The 16,452-nt window shown below is 33.4% G+C and overlaps 1 protein-coding gene across 7 annotated transcripts in view; it reads left to right on the top strand.

The window, feature by feature from the left end:
- Positions 1-15,596, top strand: part of LOC129797993 (limbic system-associated membrane protein-like) — a 79,119-nt gene extending 63,523 nt beyond the window's left edge. For 4 of the 7 annotated variants that reach the window (XM_055840925.1, XM_055840948.1, XM_055840932.1 and 1 more), the window contains exons 7-11: positions 3,203-3,300; positions 3,398-3,760; positions 3,820-4,019; positions 6,430-6,488; positions 11,417-15,596. In XM_055840925.1, coding sequence (XP_055696900.1) covers positions 3,203-3,300; positions 3,398-3,760; positions 3,820-4,019; positions 6,430-6,488; positions 11,417-11,547 — 851 coding nt within the window. In that variant the 3' untranslated portion in view covers positions 11,548-15,596. The remainder of the gene's footprint in view (positions 1-3,202; positions 3,301-3,397; positions 3,761-3,819; positions 4,020-6,429; positions 6,489-11,416) is intronic. The other 3 variants (XM_055840957.1, XM_055840973.1, XM_055840965.1) reach the window with 1 other exon arrangement.
- The last annotated feature ends 856 nt before the right edge of the window (positions 15,597-16,452 follow it).

A 16,452-nucleotide genomic window follows, 5' to 3' on the forward strand; every position in this document is an offset into this window, starting at 1 on the left:
TAGCTGAATTATGTCCTTTTAAGTGTATCATTGGAACCGAGTTTTCCTAGCTTAATAGCGAACACAAATAACAATCCCGAGAATTCGCACTGAGGGGTTAGGGGAGTGGTGAAGGCGAGGAAAATTGGAACAGAAAGTTGGGTGTGAAAGCCCCATGGTGTTATGTACTGGGGGAGTTCGTGGTCAGGCGGTCACATTAAAAGCCTCTCCCACAGCCTTTATTTTCTACTTCTGCCAACTGGCTTCAATTTAGTTTAACTCCCTCAACTAAATTGTACACAACTACGCAACGTTTAGTCCTCAACTCGCTCGTTAAATGGTCTCTGCTTTGACTCCCAGACTGTTGAGCGATACATTGAGTTCTCAGAAGGTTATAGAAGCCAAGTAAAGTGACGAGGTCAGAGGACTCAATCAGTAAGGGGCGAAACCCTTTGATGCCTCCCCATGCTTTGACTGCAAAAGCAAAAATAAACTCACTCAGATTAATAATCACTTTGATTGCAGAATTAAACCCCACAATTTCATGTTAATACTCTACCGTCAATTTACATCAATCGAAATGCGATCAAATGCCTTAACTACAGGTATAGCTTCTGTGAACATATTTCCCAAAAATAGACGCAGAGTAGAACCAACAGTTATTAAATTATGGATAAATTGAGAGAAAATTGAAAATGACCAAAGTAAATTACTTTTCCTGTCTCTATCGGGTCACATTTCCTCCCTCGAAGTGTCTTGAAAGGTCTCCCTCTCACCCTTAATATCCCAGAACCACGCACGAACAGGCTTTTGGGCAAACTTCCATTCGCATAAGAACCTTTCAGCACCTGGTTAGCATATCGCGTGTCCAGTAGGTGAGCGTGCAAGTGGCAAATGGGTGAGCTCAGTATAAACAAAAGGAAGGCAGTGGGTGTAAATTAAGTAAATGCGACGATTTACCCGCAGATGACCACCCCTTTGACCAAAGGGGGCTAAGAATTATGCGTGAAAAGGGTCGAGAATTTTACGTATTCCACATAATGTGCCCAGTAGTAAAAAGCATGATTTCCGGCCTTAGCCATATACATAAAATGCCTAATGGTTCTTTAGGCATTCACGAGCCTTATAGTGGGTGGAAACTTTGACAAAAGAAGTCATAATTTCTCGTTGTTCCAAATCCAGACAGTTTAAATGGTTGTAAGAAAACCTAAAGATGTTACTATAAAACGAAATTTAGAAGGATGCTGTGTACACGTAAAGTCAATTTTGGGGTGTGATTTACTGATCAGATATCGGAACATCGTTATGTTTGAAGAGGTTGCTTGTTCAGATATAAGTTCATTTAAGTCCATTCGAAAGGAACTTGACCAAATTGGCCAGCGGCCAGAAAACTTATGTCTTACAAACTGTATTAAAAATAAAATGATATATTTTATTAGGTTCTTTTGAAAATTATTTCTTTTTATATTTAAATTTATGTACATTTCAATTTTTTCTTTTAATATTAATTAGCCATATATATAATAGGCTAAGAATTAGGTAATAGAAAAAAGATGAATGAATATCAAATACAATAGAACTATTCCGATCATTTCAATGTTTTTTTTTTCCATAAGGCAATATTATAAGTATTGTTTCTATGTACAATATACCACATAGACCATTTTATAACATTATTTCTTAAAGTCATTTCAAGATTTTCCTACTGAGATAAGTTTTTTGGCACCTTTTAATAAAAAAACACAAGGCGTACCGAAGAGTTGTATTTAGAACGTTTAGGACATCAAAGATCAGAGATCAAAGATCAAGGATCTTCTAGAAAATATTCATATTTTGAATTTGCTAAATTTGATGTTTCATACCGTCAATAATTTCTACATTTAGGCGAGAGTTCTTAAAATGGCACTAGAATAAAAATATAAAATTGAAAATCTTAAATAGTACTGTATTCCGTCTGTAGTATAAACATATCAAAATTAGTTTTTTTTTGAGTATTTTTTATGAGAAAATAGAAATACATCAAACAAGTAACTTAACCTATCTTATCCTGCAAATTCAAAGAGAATTCCCAAAAGTAGTATCTCCCGCTATCATTTGTTAGAGATTCCGATATTTGGTTTTGAAATCTAATCATATCGACGGGTAAATTCTTTAGATCGTTTTGTAAGATCTAAAGAATTCTTTTGATATAGATAATAAATTCTAAAAATATAGTTTCTGAAAGAATATAGGGTAAATGTGCCAAATTTCGGCATAGTTGCACGCAAGCATCAAAGTCTCAAGTTTGAAATGTAATTATTTTAAATACAAATTGATTTCTTTTATTTTTTCTTTTGTAAGACTGTTGCTTGGAACCTTGTAAAGAGTTTACCGTCTTTATTTACTCAAAAATCATTCTTAATACATTTTAAAATGAATAAAAATATAGACATAGCTTTGGTGCCCTATTTCGGCCACCTTCATTCTCATAGTTCCTTGCCCTTCAGGAATTCTTCCAATATCTTTTTCACGTCATCTCGTTTGTCGAAGCTACATTTTTCGTTATTCTTTTGCATTGTATAATCTCTAGAGTACATAAAATCTAAAAATTCATGGAAATTCGAGGAACAAAAAAGGTGGCCGAAATTGCAAGCTGGCCGGAATTTGGCACACTTACCCTAACATTAATTATCTACCTTCTTAAGGATTGGACATAATTTTTAATGTAGGGATTTGTTCCAATTTTAACAGACAAATAATTTATAGGTGCACAGTTAAAATTCCAGAGACTAAAATTTACGTATCAGAATTGTTGCACCAATTCCTTTGTCCATTGGCAAAATTCTGACTCTGAAGGCACTAATCTCTGCGATGGTAATGCCCTTCAAATCCAGACTTGGTGGGTGAATCACTGCTAACCCTATGCCTTTAGTGGGTGGACAACCCATCCCCTAATGTTCTAGAACTCGACGTTGCATGTTGCCACCAACGAACCGATAATGGGTACGTTCCAGCTTGCCCCGTCACACAAATTCCATCTCATTAATTTTCGTTTACCACACAATTTATACTCAGGTGTGTTTGTATGTGAATGTGCTTCGTGTGTGCATGAAATACTTATTAATACAATATAATATTTTAATGAATCATGTGTAGATGGGGGGTAGTTTTGATGTCTTAATTGCCTTGTTATTGTTGAGAGTGAGGCGCAAATAATTGGCACAGTATTGTTTGAATGTTTTAGATCCACCTGAGATATCCGTAGAGCGGCAGGTTGTGTTCTCAGGCGAGGGTCAGGAGGCGGCACTCGTGTGTATTGTTCACGGTGAAGCTCAACCGGAGGTAATTAATGCGAACCCATGACTTTCTGACTCCCAAATCCTGGACTCATATCAATCAAAAATTTACTTGAATTTTATTTTCTGTGCGGGGGGCATAGGTAATGTGGTTTAAGGACACAATGCAAATCGACCAAACAGACCGAATGATTACAGAGGCTAGGGGTGCCAGACACACCCTGATTATTCGTAAGGTGCACGCCATGGACTTTGGAAATTTCTCCTGTGTCGCTGACAATCAACTAGGCAAGAGTCGTAAGAGTATCATGTTGACTGGGAAGCCCAATGTGGCCACTTTTAGGTCTGCTCCAATTAGTCAATGGAGAGACAAGTACAACATCTCTTGGACCGTGGACTGCTTCACGCCAATTGAAGAGTACAAGCTCTACTACAAACCAATATTTTCAAGCCAGGACCAGGGTCATCAAATGTATGGACCCAAGCTGAGGTCACCATTCATTCCGGTTAGTTATGAATGGAAAATCAATATCCGAGAATCTTGCTAAGGTCATAATTTTATTAGCAGGACCAACCACCTAGTCCGGCGTATGATACCTTTAACTACCATGCTGGGTATGGGAATGCCATCCATTGGGGTAAAAATGAGTGGCGAGACATTCTTCTTGCTGCTGTTCCACAATCAAAGCACTACACTCAAGGAATGAGCTACGTGATAAGAAATCTTGATCCAGATCAACAGTATGAAGCCAAAGTGCAATCAAGGTAAGTCGCGAACTTTACCCTCTCAGCTTATTTTCCCACAACCTCTCCGACATTCCATTTACTCATCCTCCAAAGCAAACAAAACCCCAACCATTTTTTTCTGTCCAGTTGACTCACATTTCATAAGTAGAGTTGGGGTACACGTCGTCGTTGCAAATGATAACGTGGGGAATTGAAAGTGAACTTGGGGTAGTTGTGTAATTTAAGTACATAGTTTTTAATTTCGAGAGCCGCAAGCTCATGCTGAAAGCGGGTTGTGAAACACAGAAAAAATATCATAGAAGTGCTATAAGATAAGTTTACAGTCGTTTGGATGATAGAGTGGTGCCTTAAATTATGGTCACTACTGCTAATATGAGCATTTTTCACCTGTAATTTTCATTTTGTTTTAAATATTTATTTGCATTAGACGACAAAATAAAATTAACAAGAGATGAATAGAAATATTTATGCATTATTCTATTAAAATTAAGTTAATTCTTTTTAAAGAATGTAGAATAGACGATTCGAAATAGAAACTAACAAAATGCAATAACTCAAAATTCACTGGAGATAAGTTTGAATTATTTCCTTCAACAAACATGAATTTATTTTAATGTTACAGCAGCCCTACTTAACCCTTTAAGGACGATTGGAACACCGGTGTTCCATAAAGAAAATAATTTTTCTGACTATCTAAAGTTATATTTTTCTTATGTCTGTACATAATTGTAAAGTAGAAGGTTGAAGGAATCTAGAATATTCTTTACAAGTCTCTAGGTATTTGCTATGTAGTAAATATTTAAGCTCAAAAATGGCGAATTTTTAAATTCTCAAATTCATAATTGATTTTATTTATTTTTTATACTTCTAATATTTTTTAAGCGAAACCCTTTTGGCAATAAAAACTACAATACTCATACGTAATATTTTTCATTAAAGCGAAAAATATTATTCATTGGTATTGTCAGAAAAATTACTTAATTTTTTGGGCTATTTTTGTCCCTATCGTTCATAGAAGCACAAAATACATCAAATCAGACTCTGTTGCACTTTCCAAGGTTAGATGTAAGACTTATTATTGATTATGTTTCCCAGTTTGTAGAGCGTATGGCCCATTCGACAATTGTTAACCCAGTCGACGGCCAAACCCACCAATCCCAATCCTTCATTCCTATGACACACCCCACCCAACATCCCTAGGCGGGTGCTGAAGGTTGCTGGGGCTTTTGTTCATGTCAGCTGTCCCTGCACTTCAGTGAGTGAGCATGAGTCGCCGTGGACGGTTCACTCCAAGGAAGTTGAAAGATGGGTGGCACCTTCAGTTCCCCATTTTCCCTTAATAAGTTTATATTACTTCAGTGAGCCCCATCAGGGCTTACAAGTTTAATTTTTATTGTTGATTTTCAATCCGTAAAAAGTGTTTCGTCGTAAAAGGGTTAAAAAAAATAGCCATATATTAAGGTTGAAAGAACACCTGTTCTCGAGGAAACACTTATTGGCAATTGCGTCAAAATAGTAAATTTTATTTAATAATCTCGTAAAATGCAGGTTTAACATGATGATTTTTCATAAATCTACATTTTCATGTAAGTATAGATGTTCAAATTTCGTATCCCAAATGATATAAAATAAGGCGTCAATAGGTCATGACCGAGTTCTTAAAATGCCAATAGGTGTTTTTTTGACTCTTAAGAGAATAAAATTAGCAAGAATCTAATGTACATATAGTTGTTGTGTAAAGTTCTAGAAAATTATAAACATTATATGGCCATAATCTATAACTTTACCCTATAAAGAGAAAAAAATCAGAGAGACAAACATTCTCGTATGTTATACTTTCTCTCTTGAGTAAATGGGTTTGCTCTTAATATTTACCCAAAGCTTTCTCCAAGCGAGCTAACATGCACTTTCCTCTGCCCCCGCCGAAAGCTTTCTCTGGATTGCAATGGAGTGTCAGGAGTAAATGCCCAAAAAGTGTTTACCACAATAAATTTATATAACCTCCCTTTTCATCCTGAGATATGGGTCCTCACAGGGTTTGGTTATTTAAAAACAAATACAGTGAGAATTTTTGCCACCTCAAGAGGGTGTCCTGGGGGTTCTCAAGAGGAAACAATCGTTGTGCTAAAATCCACACAATTCCCACCACTCCCACCACCATCCTCCCTTGAGGATATAAGGAATATGGTAAGAGTACGAAAACATCCTCCGAATGCTCCATATCGTCTGCAAAAGTGCATATAATTTATTATTCTCCCCACTTGCCCATTTTTTTCCATCCACCATCCCTTCATGCACCCTCAAAAACACCTTCAACTCAATTGTACTATGTTTTGTGGTTTTTCCCAGACACTATATTGGTAATTTTTCTTACACCCGCCAACGAAAAAAAAAAAGAAATCTTAAATTGTCTTGTTGCTTGTTGCAGAAATCGCTTTGGTTGGAGTGATTTCACCGAGAGATTCCTCTTCACCACCTCGAATACAGGTACGACTGAGAAAAATTCCATGAAATAAAAATTAAATTTTACATCCACTTTGCCATTCCGCCCCATGGTGCACTTGGAGTTTATCTCTATGCTGATACATTCGCATCAAGCACCAAGAAATGCTGCAACTAAATGAAATGGAGCGAGTACTGCTTGGTAGATTCTCTTTTACCTTGCTTAACCACTCAGACTTGCTCCATTATTCCCCAGATTTTCCTGGAAAAATTTGATTCATATTTTTTTTTTTTGACAGAGTTGGATAAATTTCTAGATTTGGTGAAAAATGTAGGTTTCGTTCCAAATTATCTGGATTTGTAGGATAACTTTATAGGATTAAGTTGTACACTACCCAGTACTAAAGAATATCACTAGCTGACGTCTTGATATGATAAATACAGTAGAGTCTTCTAAATTCGAACGCTTCGGGCGGGTGGTATGAATGACATTTCTGACTTTCCAAGTTCGAACGATATTTTCCAAATTATTGGTTCTGACACACCTTTTAGGTCAGAAAAATTTCATGTAACCAAAAGTCACATCCCTCTCTTTCTCAGATACAGTAGAGTCTTCTAAATTCGAACACTCGGGGGGTATCTTGATATTTCTCACCTATCCCAATTCGAACGATTTTTTTCAAATCTAACGATTAAATGCCCGTGCTTTCTCAGAAGCCTTCGTACTGACATAATTCATTTTCTTTTTGCAATCATATATAAATATTCAAGAAGCCGCACAAAAATATGATTTTTAAACATCCACGATACGATTTTTTAACAGAATCGCACAATTGACATTTGGAATTCAACCGGCCGACGCGACGTTCGTATTTGAAAGATTTAGATTTGAAAGACTCTATTATAAAACAATTATAAATTACAATGCTCATTTTTTTATTTGGATGATTGGAAAACAAAATGACGTATGTCCGCTTCGTTATCCGGACGTAATTTTTGAATTTTTTCACCATCTCGAAAATATAATATAGGATTTATTTTGATTTGTTTTTTTGCAGAATTAGAATGAAAGTTTTACAGAAGAATAAAAAAAACATAATCAGAATTCTATGCTATTAAAACAAAAACATCACAGGATTATTAATTTTCATTGCAGAACACACATGCATATAACCTCAAAATTATTTTAAATGTAATTGTCGAGAACTCGTCCGGATTACGCCGATCCGGATTAGAGAGGGGGCACTGTATTTTCAATTTTAAAAGCAGGTTATGCTGAAAACACACTTAAATCTAATGTCCAAACGTTCGAACCGATAAAGGGCTAGATTTTCATTATTCCATTATAAAAACAAAAACTTAAAAGAATCCCGAAATGCTGATTTATATCTTTAAAAGAAATATTTTAAACACTTAGAACCATAACTAAAAGCGAAGATAATTTACTGAATTGTCATTATTTTTCTTGTCAAAAATTTGTATTGACATTTTCAACTGGTTCTTTTTACGCTTCTGCACATGAATAATTAAGAAAATCTCGGAAAACATCACACTCTCGTATAAAACGCATTTGGCAGCAACTCCCACTTAGTTTATCCGGGTACTGTTTTTTTTTTGTTTTTGCAATATTCTTACATTAATTTTTTTTGTGAAATTATACGTATATACGAAAAAACGAGATACATCTTATGCTCGCATTCAATCAGGCATTCAAATGAAATGATTTATTCTTCATTGTAAAAAAATATAATTGAAAACTAAATTTTCAGAGACTGTACGACTATATTTCATCCAAGTGTTAATTTTTCCATGCCAAATTTGTTTAAATACATTTTAAACAAAGCCTAACAATGTTCGCATTAAAGCCTAATGAGGACCGAAGATCATAAAAAAAAATGTTCAAATGGTTTTTAATTTAAAAACTATTAGCTCGTTGGCACACCTTTTCAATTTACTGAAATAATATAGATATAATTGTCTATTTCTGTCAAATGAAAATGGAAAATTCAATTTCATCCTCAATTTCACACTGAATTTTCATTTAACAGAAGCAGACAATTCTAATTTCAGTTTGAAAGAGTAAGAGGTAAAATTACAATCGATTGGATTTAACTAAATTGAAAAGTGTTCTAGCGCCACATGCATTTAGAACTTTCAAGTTTGTGGTGTAAATAGAATAATGAAGTAAAGTATAAAATTAGGTTACTATAGTGTTTATCAAAAGATAGAACACTTATTATCTTATAAAATCTAAATTAGAGGCCCGATAATTTTGAGATGAAATAGTTTTGATACATATTCAAATTCGCCTTAACATATTTTACTTTTGGATGACCTCAGCACAGGTTGGAAAATCTTAGCCTTTTGTGCCATTACAATTGCAAAAGATCAATATCTAAAGTGTGAGAGTTGTCGATAATCTATTTTATTGAGTTTATCACAAGATATGTAGATACGCAAATACACAATTTTGAGCATAAACTATAAGTAATAAAACATGTTGCATTGGAACATGAAATCGGGAGAGTATAACTACTAGAGTAACACGTGGTATTTCTAGAAAAGGTACTTTTCGGGACATAATATCATATAAATATTTGTTTTCTTATTATTTTTAAGTTCTATGTGAAATATTAAGCTCTTTACGTATCAGATAAATTAAAAACTTCTGAAATTTCATTTAATTTAAAATGTTAAAAAGTCTTGATTTGTGAGTGTCACATTCCACTTTTTACAAAACCTTCAGTGCGGTCAATTTTGCAAGTGTCAACACAAACAATTCTGAGTTTTTTTTCGATTTATGCCTAATGCCCAACGTACAATAACTTTTGTTTTGGAAACATGTTTTTGACATTTCAATGAGAGTGAGTGTGATCTAGATCTAGTCATCTCGCTTACTCTCATAGTAAATTTTGAAAACATGTTTACAAACAAAAGTTATTGTGCGCTGGTCATTAAGCTACTTTACAAGTAAAATTTAACATTTTTTTTATTTACTTATCTTCTATTCGAAGATAAGTTATCAGGATCTGTGAACTTTAATTGCAAAATAGCCACTTTTATTTGTCCCGAAATACCCTATTGTCCCGAAATATACCACCCTTATGACCTCTACACTCTAGAGGAAATTATGTAGGGGAAAACATGCTACCTTCGGTCGATTGATGCTTCGCACAAAACATTTTTGTAATGTGTTATAAATGGATTTGGCCCATTATAATATTATATTTTAATAGTTCGTCTAATGCCTCAAATTTTCAGAAAAGACCTATGGGTAAAATCCATAAGGAACATAGAGAAAAAATTAATTTTCCGAAGCTTGAGTCGTCCGAAGGTAGTACGCTTTCCCCTACATATTGAAGCAAATTCCGTACGCTTGTGAAGGAAAAACTCTTCGATATGGATATAATTTGTTTAGTGTGTATAGAGGCCATTAGGGGAAAGTACTTACCCTTCGAACATTTATGCCTCAATGTGATATTTTTTTTTTATTTTTACTAAGAGACTTATACATAAATATCACATAATTATCAATAATTGATAATAAACTAACTAATTTTAATAGAAATATATAAGTCTCCCATGAAAAATAAAAGGAAATTCACGTAATTCGAGGCATGAAAGTTCGAAGGGAGAGTACTTTCTCCTACTTCTTTACATTTTTTTTGCTATTTTGCATTAAAAAATCATGTTATTTTTCAATTTTTTCGGTTAGAATCTTATGCCCAGCGCACATTAACTTTTGTTTGTAAACATGTTTTCAAAAATTTTTATGAGAGAGAGCGAGTTGACTAGATCTACATTTCATTCACTCTCATAAGAAATTATGAAAACATATTTACAAACAAATGTTATTGTGCTCTGGGCATTATTCTGGATAAAATTAGGATACAAAAATTTATATCAACAATGAAAAACAATTTCAGAATTTGTTTAGCTGTTTGAAACGTAAAAATGCTAAAAAAGTATCCCGAAATACTATACGCTACCCTAGTGTATCAAATTGCTAAACATCTGAGCACCAGAATAAGGCAAAAAATCCACATTATCAATCCTCAAGTCGTACTAACACTCAAATCTTATTAAGATGAATAGTTAATAAATATGAGAAAACTGGGGCACCACCGAACATGAGGTAGTACAAAATAGTGATTTTTATTTCTAAACTACTTGGACTATGATGACCATTTCTTCAGTGGACATGGATCCCTACAGTATCTATGAATTCATACAGGTCTCATCCTCTTAAATCTAACATCTAATTAAAAAATCTCAGTTTTCGGTGCTACCCCGTGTTCGGTGGTACCAAGTTTCCCTTAATTTATTTTAAACTTTATGAATTCATTAGGATTCGTTGAGCTGTTTTCGACAAACAACAGTAAACAAATTGAACTACAAATAATTTATTTTGGCAACAATAATACCGATATCGATTACATAGAAATAGTTTATTCAAAGTCATCTAGTTAGGGATTAACATAATATGCAATAGTTCAGAATGGCATAAGTCAGAATAATTTTGCATTTAATATAAAATTTATTATTAATTACAAGCTCTAAATTAGTAGTGAAAATTTTTAACAAACAAAACTGAAAAATACTTAAATAGTTTGATTACACAAAATGTCTATGTGTTATAAAAATGTGACTACACTACACGTTCTATGTGTTTTCAACATAACAATAATTTTAAAATAGAAAGTAAATTTAGTAAACCAAAATTATAGATCAAGTCATATCTATAATTCGTGCAAACTTTATTTCCAACTCTGTCACTTCCCTTATATATTTTTTTTTGTATGTGTAATGTATATTTACCTCAAGGATATAAAATTACGTGTGGAGTGAATTGAGATATTCAGGAAAATTACTGCGGCAGCCCTTAGGGTTATTTTTGTCGCGTTCTCCTTTTTTATTATCCAATTTTAATTTATATTGTTACTTGTCATTTTCTTCTGGAATATACCATGCAGACACGGAAATGAGGGACATGAGTGTCACACACTATAGCAGTCCATCAACCGGGACAAGAAGTCGCTGGATATGGAGCCTACATCTCATTGTTCTCACCGTGGTTCCAAGGGGACTCCTTGCGTGGTTTTAAGGTCTACTGTGGGAAAAAATGCTCAGGAGACCATTTTAGAGAGCACTTTTTTTCGGACAAAGAGTGTCGTATTGTGGGTAAGGGTTTATCCAGAGAGATTATATGAATAAAAAAGAAATTTAAAAAAAAATACAAGGGACAAAAACTGTGGTGCGCATTTCATAAAAAAATACTAATGTGTGTTAAAGTGTGGCTCATAAACCAGTGAATTTGAGTTTTTTATTCATCATAAATATTCTCTTGGTTGCATTAAACTTTTTCCTCATTAAATAAAATGTTGTAAGGATGACACAAAAAATTGAATTCTCATTCACCTAAACTAAATAGGTAGTTGTATTTAATGAAAAAGATAAATGATGAAGAAAAAAATGGCCAGAGAAACTAATTAATTATAGTTCATAAAATGAATAATTATTATTGAAAACCCTCCCTCTAAGTTGGGAGATATTGTGAGAATAATGGACTGACGGAAGAGTCACGCTAAAAAAAAGTTATAGAACTCAATTTAAAAGTGAGATAACGCGTTGTTATTAAACATTTTTACAAGTTTTTGATAAACCGGTCGGTAAACGCGCTTCACTAGTGCGCCAAAAGGTGAAACAGGCGTCAAGAGTGGTAGATTTCGAGAACAATGGAGTAGAAGGAGTTTACTAAAGGAGCAGGAAAAAAGTATCCACCGTGTTTCTCATTATCGTGCAAAGTGCGAGTGAATTGTGCCGGGGAGCTTTTCTCTGGCTTGAGCTCCCAAAGCTCACCATTCCAAATTGAAGGCGAAAAGTTTATAATGAAAATTGAGTGTGACGCCTCTTCCGCACCAACTTCCGCCATCATCCACCAAAAAGCCTGGCAGAAAAAAAACAGACCAGGCTATGAAAAAAATTAATAACATAGACAATGCATTTTGTTATTGAAAACAACAGGGGTAGCTTTTCGATGGAAAATGAAAGCGCAAGCATAAAGTGCAACATTGATCATTTCTGCAAAATTCCCCAGAACAATGAGGATTAATTAAGGAGATTTTGCTGTGTGACATTATGTGAGGAATATGAGTGACGAAAAAGCTCAGTGTGATGAGATGAATTTTAGAATAATAGTAGTGCTAAGTAATTCATTTATTATATGGGGCATTTTGATAATGCATCTGGCGTCGGTAGAATTTTTGGTAAAATCATTCTTTATGAATTTATTACGGAGAAGACAGAAAATATTTTTGTTCACATGCAGCGCATTTTCTCAGGATTTGTAACCACCCTCAACATCGTTGAGCTTTGGGTTGAAGAGGATATAGAAATTACAGCATAAATTACACATGACAAAAGATTTCCCATTCTATAGGGGGGGAAAATTTTTGGTGGTTGTGGATGGGATACTCTCTTTTGGGATCTATGGATGGGTGAGATGAAGTTTTCTCTCCAAGTGAAACCAAGTATCATCATCTTCATCTTCATCATTGTGTCGTGACACACAAAATTGACGTCGCTTTTAGTTATACCCACACATAACAGCATTTTCTGAGAGAAAACCCCATCGAAAACTCCCAACTCTCGTCCAACACAATACTCATTACGTAATATTATGTATAAGAATTAAAATTATATACACACAACTCACTGTAATATCAATGGGAATGGGATGTTGAAGACGAGCTGTGTGTACCAAGAAAATTGAGGGTGGTTCGGAATAAGTGTTCGTATTCAGCCTTTGTTGCTTACAAAAATTTCTTCCAAGGTAATCAGATTTGAAATATATGGTGTACATCTTTTATTAAACTTTGAGATGATACTTTAGATAAATTAATGATAAATCAACATTACAGACAGATCAAATTTCATACAAGGGAGAGTGGGGATGTTTGAGACACGGATGATTTTTAAGTCAAGATAAAAAGAGCACAAATCCTTATAAATGACGTGTGTGAAATTTCAGACAGTTTGTAATATCGGGCACTTTGAGTGAAACATCGGAAACCGTAATAATTAAAATTTAGGACTTAAAATATTTTTGAACAATGTCTTTCTTCTAAGTGTTTTTTTAGAATGTATCGTTTTCACTTTTAAATAGAATTAGAATTAAAATTGTTCAATTGGAAATTGTTTCAAATTGGAACTCCAGAGTGAAGATAGTTTTACGAAAACTTTAACAGATGACTTCGTGATGATTGAGTTCTTGATGGCTGATTCTTTTCCATATTTTTAATTAATATTGTTAAATATTGTTCTAATTTTTGTTATCATCAATTGGTTCTGTAGATCTAAAGCGAAATTTCCTAGGAAGATTACATTTTACGAATAAAAAATAAATATTTTGTCAGTGGTTCACCAATTAAGTTGTGTTTGTTATATCGTACAGTAAATGTGTTTCTCAAAATTTTATTACAAAAACCGTTTTTTCCTTGAATGAATTGCTGCAAAAAAGTTTGGAGGAGTTCCGGAAAGACAATGAATTCAGAGAAACTTTGTGTCCGAAATTTCACACAAAATAAAAAAAATAGAAAGAATTTTTTTAAAGATATAAAAAAAATTATAAATTACTTTAAAACGTTCTAAACAACACTGGAATTTTATTTAAAACTTAACGCTTTAAAGTCAGAACATTGGTACACTGAGAAAAATCAGAAAAAGTTAAAATAACATTCCGGAAATGTTAATTTTATCCTTAAAAAGATGTAAAATTAACATTAAAAAATGTTGATATATTTTTACACCTAAAAAGTGTTAAAGTTATGAGGAAAAAAGTTAATCGCACCCTCTTTTTTTTTTCTCAGTGTACTTGAAATCTGTCACAAATTCATCTGAACCCCTCCCCATTAAAATCTCGTTATATGACTTGTTTTCTTCAAATTTTCAATTTTGTTTTCATTTTAAATTAAACCTATTCCTAACCTCTTCAATCGGTTTCATATAGAACAATCACAATCGAACTCATAGCGAGAAATCCCATAATTTTGAGGAAAGGATTATAGTAGTGATGCTTACATTTTACTTTTAAAATTTTAATTATAAATTTGTCCTTTGAAATCTTATATGGCCTTTCTCAATTTCAAAAAATATGAGATTGTTTGAGAAAATGCGCTGCAAAAGACAACAAAGTAATCTTCCCTTGAGATAGTCCCAAGGAGATGCTCCTGAAAAGATGTGGGAAAATTAATTTTCACGGTTTTCATTTGCATTCACATAAAATCAATTTAAATTACTTGTTACAAGAGAGTGAGTATGAATGTATAAATAAGTATACAGCGATATATTTTGTATGGTTTAATGCTGAAAGAAAATATCTGTGCTGGGCTTTATTGTTTTCCATTTGAGAGACTCTCTTAAGAGGAAGGTATTATGTGTATATTGTAGCGATAATATGAAATTTACAGCCACTCATTCCAACTACGAACCTTCCGAAAAACTTAAACAATACCATAGCAGATGAAAAGCTCACTCTCTCTCTTCCTATTTCTCGTACTAAAAGCTGATGCTACAGACTTGAATCGGAAGTTTTTCCAACTCTTCTCCCAAATTCATTTTCCCATTCAACAACCCTAAAGGAGATATTTTTGAACATTGAGATAGGAATTTACTTGCCCATAATGTATTTTATTAGTTTTCCCGAACAATCTGTCTTATCTTACCTTCCCCCGTTCTCTCTCTCATTCTATCTGCCCCTGAAGGAAATTATTGCATTTCATATTCTTGTGTGTACAATATTCATTCACAATATAGAATTAGAATGTATGAACGTAAAATTGCGAGTTTTGTTTATTTTGTGTAAATAGTAATTAAAAACAAGCCTTAGTTTTCGATAAGACGAGCATATTTGCATTTGTGAAAAGTGGGAAGAAGGAAAATTAATGAAGAAGTGACTGCAGTAAATAAAGAAATGTCCCCATTTCAATATTAAATGTAAATGTTTCTAAAATAGTCAACACATGGAGATTAATTCATATGATTATATTTTATAAATGTATAAAAGAAGGTAATATATTTATTAGATTATAAACTAACATGAACCATGTTTTTAAATGCTAATAAACGTCACGCAAAACTCGATCAAAATCAAAATTATTCCAGACTTTTATTTACTCTCCCTCTATTTGCATACTTGTTTTGTTAAATTACCTCAAGATTGAGTAATTAAATACACCTTATATACATAACCTATTTAACAATAGGACTTTATTTATTTTCCAAAAAGCTTCGCTCATAAATAATTTTAAGCCACGTCCCTTGCAGGAGCTTCTTATGTAGGGGAAATTGGGGCACCACCAAACACGGGGTATCACCAAACACTGCGATTTTTTAATCAGATATTCGACTTCAGAGAACAAGACTTAGAGAAATTTATAGGCATTATATGGATGCTTGTCCACTGTAGAAATGGTCGAGATAATCCAAGTAGTTTAAAAATAAAAATTAGTGTTTTGTGCTACCCCGTGTTTGGTGGTACCCCAGTTTCCCCTATATGTTATTTTTTAATACTGAATATCTCTTCAGGTTTTAACATTCCTAGAAGTAATCAATCACCACCATTTTCATCTTGAAATAGGATTTGACATAATTGCTTTGCATAAGCCATGCCTCTTAAATTTCTCAAAAAAACAATGTACTCGCGAAAGATTATTGAGAGTGTATACGTCTAATTCTAAAAAAATCGACTTTGGTATTTTCCTGCTTAGAAGAACTATTTTTGATTTATCCATCATGAAAAATGTTATTAAACCTGAAGAAACCTAAAATTACATAAATATAACATTTCATGAAATTATGTGAAATTTAATTTAAAATTAAAAAAATAGTGGGCGTGGCCTAATTTTTCATAGGTTGGTCAATGATATTAACCTCCAGATCTAAATTGTGGAAGTAGTAGAAGGCAAAGTAGTAAACCTGACTATCGTGGGGGAATTGCTATTTAGCTACA

Source organism: Phlebotomus papatasi, chromosome 1, assembly GCF_024763615.1.
Source record: "Phlebotomus papatasi isolate M1 chromosome 1, Ppap_2.1, whole genome shotgun sequence".
Lineage (NCBI taxonomy): Eukaryota > Metazoa > Arthropoda > Insecta > Diptera > Psychodidae > Phlebotomus > Phlebotomus papatasi.